Genomic DNA, 5,168 nt, shown 5'->3' with positions numbered 1-5,168 from the left:
GAGCTAGCAAACTTAAGCAGCAATACAGGTTTATTATAGCATCAAAATGCACAGTATATAAAACGACATAATACAACATAAATAACAAAACTAGGCATTCCTAAATAAATAAAAAATAATGCAACTTGTATTATATATTCCAACACAATAAAATAAAGACCATTATGTGATACATTTAAAATGAACATGCATTTTAACAAGCAGGCTTTCATTAAATTTAGAAACCAATAGTAGTGCCTCTTCCACTGCTACAGGAAAACATCCAACTTGCACGTTCTCTGCTTCTTGCACCATAATTTATTCCATGCTTGGAGCAATAAGTAAATAAAATCAAACCTACACAAATAGCACATACAACATTTTGTAGCTCACTCCTTGAATCTAGCAGCTGGTTCCTCCTTTACTGCTCCAAGTTCTACAGCAATGTCTCAAAGTAAAAAATCACACATACACAAATAGCATTTACAAAATTTTGTAGCTCACTCCTTAACTTTAGTAGCTGCTTCCTTCTACACTCCTAGCTGTACAGGAATTCCTACAAGTAAATAAAATTAAACATACACAAACATCACTTACAAAATTTTGTAGCTCACTCCTTGAATTAAGCAGCTGCTTCCTCCACCACTCCTAGGTCTACAGGAATTCCTATAAGTAAATCAAACATACACAAATAGCATTTGTAGCTCACTCTTTGACTCCAGCAGCCGCTTCCTTCTACACTCCTAGCTATACAGGAATTCCTGCAAGTAAATACAATCAAACACACAAATGGCACTTAAAAAATTTTTTAGCTCACTCCTTGACTCCAGCCGTTCCCTTTCCAAGTCATAGTAGTCATACACCAGCATCCATGTGTAAGTACATTGAAGGAAATTAAATAATTCAACAAAAATGATACTTGTAGCTCACTTAAACAGTGCATCAGGTGTTTTCTCATCAACCACAACTATATGTAGTACTGCAAGTGGTACAGCATCAGCTACAAGTAGATAAAGTTGAGGCAGATAAAATTATAACAGTACAATTTTTTAGCTCCCTCATTTACTGCTACAGCTGGCATCACACCAGGGATGATAACTGGTCAGGCATTACTTTAATGCCCTGTTTGACAATAATATCAAAGATCTGATATTTAGTGAGACAAGCAGGTCCACAGACGAGAAGACAAAGGCTACAAAGCATGCCATGGGGAAGAAGTGGAGGAGCTGTCCAATGAAGAGAGTGGCGGTAGGCTGTCTACTAGCTATCCTCATCATCATTGGAGTAGTTGGATACACTACAAATAGGTAAACACTACAAAATATATTTGTTGTGAAGGAACAACTATAGTGAGGATTGTAACTGATGTACATTTTTTTTATGCACAGATCATATTGCAGCACAAAGTGGCCCTTCAACACCAACATTTTCAGTGATATAATGTCATGGAGACGGTTTGAGCTCATCATGTCATTCATTCATCTCAATGGCAGTGAGAGAATGCCACCAAGGGGAAATCCCGGCTATGACCAGCTTTACAAGATCCGCCCCCTTTTTGATATGATTGTCAAGGCCATTTAATGGGTTTATACTCCCAGGCAGCACCTCTCTGTTGATGAGAGCATTTGTAGTAGATGCCATGTGCTTATGTGCATGCGCATCAGAGACACATGTTCATGAATTTTGATTGTCCTTTAGTCTTCTCTATCTCTCTATTCTCTATCCCTCTTGATCTTTATCTGTGATAACATTTTAATTATAAAATATATTTGCTGAGATGTTCACTCTCAACATTGGTAACCCGAACATTCTTTACTTCAGTTATGTCACGCCAAGGCTCTCCTTCACCAGTTTCAGACCCCACCTTGGCGACCGTCTCTCTGAAGCTACCTACGTTTTGGCCAGCGGATCCTGGACTATGGCTCGCGCAGTTCGACGCACAGTTCTGTACTAAACATATTACTTCACAGGCGACCAAGTTGGAATACGTTATAGCTACCTTGGATCCCCAGTATGCTGCCGAAGTATGAGACCTCATTCTCAAGCCTTTAGATGCCAACCCTTATGATAGACTTAAAGATGAAGGTGCACTATAAAACTATTCACGCAACGTCATGAAATCACTTCCGTTGATCACAGTATAAAAGGAGGTGCCATGGGCACAATATGGCGGCCACATTTTAAAATAACAAAATGGCTCCCGCTCTGGCACTGTTCTTATCATAGCTAAATCAGTAGCAAAACGCATTATAAAAACATTAAAATTTGTAAAGGCGAGAGAGTCAACCTACAAGCACACCTAGAAAGCATAGCAAAAAGAGAAATGGTATAATTGACTTGAAGTAATAATTTTTTTACATTATTATCAAATATTTATATTGTATATTCTGAAAATCTGTCAACAGCCTAACAAACATTGTCAATAATGCTGTCAGGCAGGTTATAAGTGATAGTGGCAAAGGAATAGACCTCATTGATAAAATACCAGCCCAGGAACTGCCACCACTGGAACCAGAAGGCCTTGCTGACTACCAATTATCAGCCACCCTCATCAAGTAGAAGTGGTAACAGCAAAAGACCCCCACTTGGTCCTCAATCAGATCCTAGTACTGGTAGCAGTTGTAACATTCAACGATCCACTGGAAGTAGTAAATACAAAAATTATATTATTCTAAATTATTAAGCATATACAATAACAGAGTTGAATGGATATGGGGATGGTGAGAAGCTTCCTGTAGTTGTGTACATCTTCCCAACTGTACCAAGTAATGCCGATCAAAATATGGCAGTACTGTGATGGTAATATACCAGCACAAGTATATGCTAGTATGAGCCTAAAAAATATTAATGCCAATTAATGTATGATTACTTTACATTACACATTATACTTACTTCTGTATCTACTACATAATAAACTTGAGTTACGATTACAGGACTCAACTATCATTGAATTGAAATTCAGCACAATCACATGACTTATACTATAATAATAATAGTAATAATATAAATGAATATAATTTTGATAATTATTATAATAAATAATAACAATAATAATAAATAATACCTGATTGCAATTGATCACCCTTCGGTCAACCATACAACACTATCACCAACATTTGCGTCCCAATAGCCGATCTTCTATCTATGCACAAAATGGCTGCTCTTTGTCCCCATCACCCATACCTTATTTTATATATTAACACTAATTTCAAACACATTATAAGTACCTGAAGTATTGAGCATAACTAGTATCATGTGATAGAGCCTCTAAATGATCCTCTTCCCCGACTAAATCAGCAAATAAATGAGACAACATTTCCAGCGCCTTCTTTTAGTGCCTAAAGACCCCTTAACTCGATTAAGCCTAACTTGAACTGGTCCTTGTCTTCTTTGAGAGTAAAATGTAACTCAATTTGGTACCAAAACCCCTCTTTGCCTCCGTTTTTCCTTGAAGAAGCAACATCATCTAGAGCAGACATTTTTATGCATGAAAAAAACGGAAGCCACCATGCCCAGGGCACCGCCTTTTATACCGCACCTTCTCGTTTCAGGAGAAATTAATCAAGAGGACTACTGCCTCTGAACAACGCCGTCTTCTTTTACGCATTAAAGCGGAGGATTTAGGAGACAGGACACTCTCTCAACTTGTACGACATATGCAACAGTTGCTGGGTGGCAAAACTGCTACTTTTGATCAGTCTTTTCTTCGCCAGTTATTCCTCCAGTGCTTGCCTCCAAACGTACGTATGGTTCTCGCCTCTACTAAGGATGATGAGGATCTTGAGTCTCTGGTTTCTTTGGCTGACAAAGTGGTGGAAGTAGCCTCACCTGCTGTTAATGAAGTACAAACCACAGAACTCTCCACAGAGGTAAAACAGCTACGTAGTGATATTGCTACTCTCAAAAAGCTTGTGACGTCCCTCTCTGATACAAGGCACCCTCGTTCTTTTAGACGCCGTGCTCCCAGCCCAGCTTCACCTGATAGACCCACTACCTTATGCTGGTACCACGCCCAATTTGCTGAGAAGGCCACAAAGTGCACCAAACCTTGCTCTTGGTCTCAGGAAAATGTACAGGCCAATCGTTTATGGCGACTGGCGCCTTCGGCCAAAGTACTAGTGCCTCTTTTTTGTGTTGGAAAGATTTTCTCATCTCAGGTACTTGGTGGATATGGGAGCTGAGGTTAGTACTATTCCTCCTACTAAACTCAACAGACAGAGGACCAGCTAGTTTATCCCTTCAAGCAGCTAATGGTAGTCAAATTTCTACTTATGGGACCCATTCACTAACTCTTAATTTAGGACTTCGTCATCTATTTCAATGGATATTTATTATAGCAGACGTTAAGCATCCCATTTTAGGTGTGGACTTCCTCCAACACCATGGTTTACTCATCAATGTTTGTAGTAAAAATCTCATACATGCTAATACAACCCTAAAGACTAATATGATATACACACACCAAAATACACACAGTCTCACTACTCTTTACCCTCTACTTTCTTGTAATCCTTTTTACTCTCTCCTTTTAGGGTACCCAGAATTACTACAACCGAAGAATACTCTAGCTCTGGTGAAACATAATGTCGTACATCGAATCAAAACTACAGGCCCTCCTACTTCTGCACGTACTCGGCGTTTAGCGCCTGATTGTTTAAAGATAGCCGGTGCTGAATTTGAACACATGCTAGAGCTTGGAATTATACAGCCCTCCTCAAGCTGCTGGTCTTCCGCCTTACACTTAGTTCCGAAACCCACACAAGGTGATTGGAGACCATGTGGAGATTACCGTCAACTCAACCGTGTCACTATTCAGGACAAATATCCTATCCCTCATTCAGGATTTCAGCTCCACACTTCATGGCTCCACTATTTTCTCCAAACTAGATCAGAAAAGAGCAAACCATCAGATCCCTCTACATCCAGCTTATGTTCCCAAGACTGCTATAACGACTCCATTCGGTTTATTTGAGTTCTTACGGATGCCCTTTGGTTTAAGGAATGCAGCACAGACGTTTTAGTGTTAAATGGATCAGGTCTTACGGGGACTTCATTTTGCATATGCTTATATTGATGATGTATTAAATTGCCAGTAGCAGTGAAGAAGAACATCATCAACATCTCAAGCAAATATTTGATCGTTTCAAGGAATATGGAGTTATTGTTAATCCTAGTAAGTGTCAGTTAGG

At 39.2% G+C, this 5,168-nt stretch overlaps 1 protein-coding gene and 1 long non-coding RNA gene across 2 annotated transcripts; one reads left to right on the top strand and one right to left on the bottom strand.

The window, feature by feature from the left end:
- Positions 1-2,625: 2,625 nt before the first annotated feature.
- LOC109580318 (uncharacterized) lies at positions 2,626-2,910 on the bottom strand. The gene is made up of 2 exons (XR_002184178.1): positions 2,872-2,910; positions 2,626-2,813 (listed from the first exon to the last, which is right to left on the bottom strand). It is a non-coding gene; the product is annotated as an uncharacterized LOC109580318 (long non-coding RNA).
- Positions 2,911-3,635: 725 nt separating this feature from the next.
- Positions 3,636-4,160, top strand: LOC109580316 (uncharacterized). The gene has a single exon (XM_019993354.1). It carries the CDS (start codon positions 3,636-3,638, stop codon positions 4,158-4,160), a length of 525 nt encoding a protein of 174 aa, XP_019848913.1.
- The last annotated feature ends 1,008 nt before the right edge of the window (positions 4,161-5,168 follow it).

This window comes from Amphimedon queenslandica, unplaced genomic scaffold (assembly GCF_000090795.2).
Source record: "Amphimedon queenslandica unplaced genomic scaffold, v1.1 AMPQUscaffold_13497, whole genome shotgun sequence".
Taxonomy (NCBI): domain Eukaryota; kingdom Metazoa; phylum Porifera; class Demospongiae; order Haplosclerida; family Niphatidae; genus Amphimedon; species Amphimedon queenslandica.
Note: the sequence above shows the minus strand (reverse complement) of the source record. Positions and strands in the feature narration are given on the sequence as shown.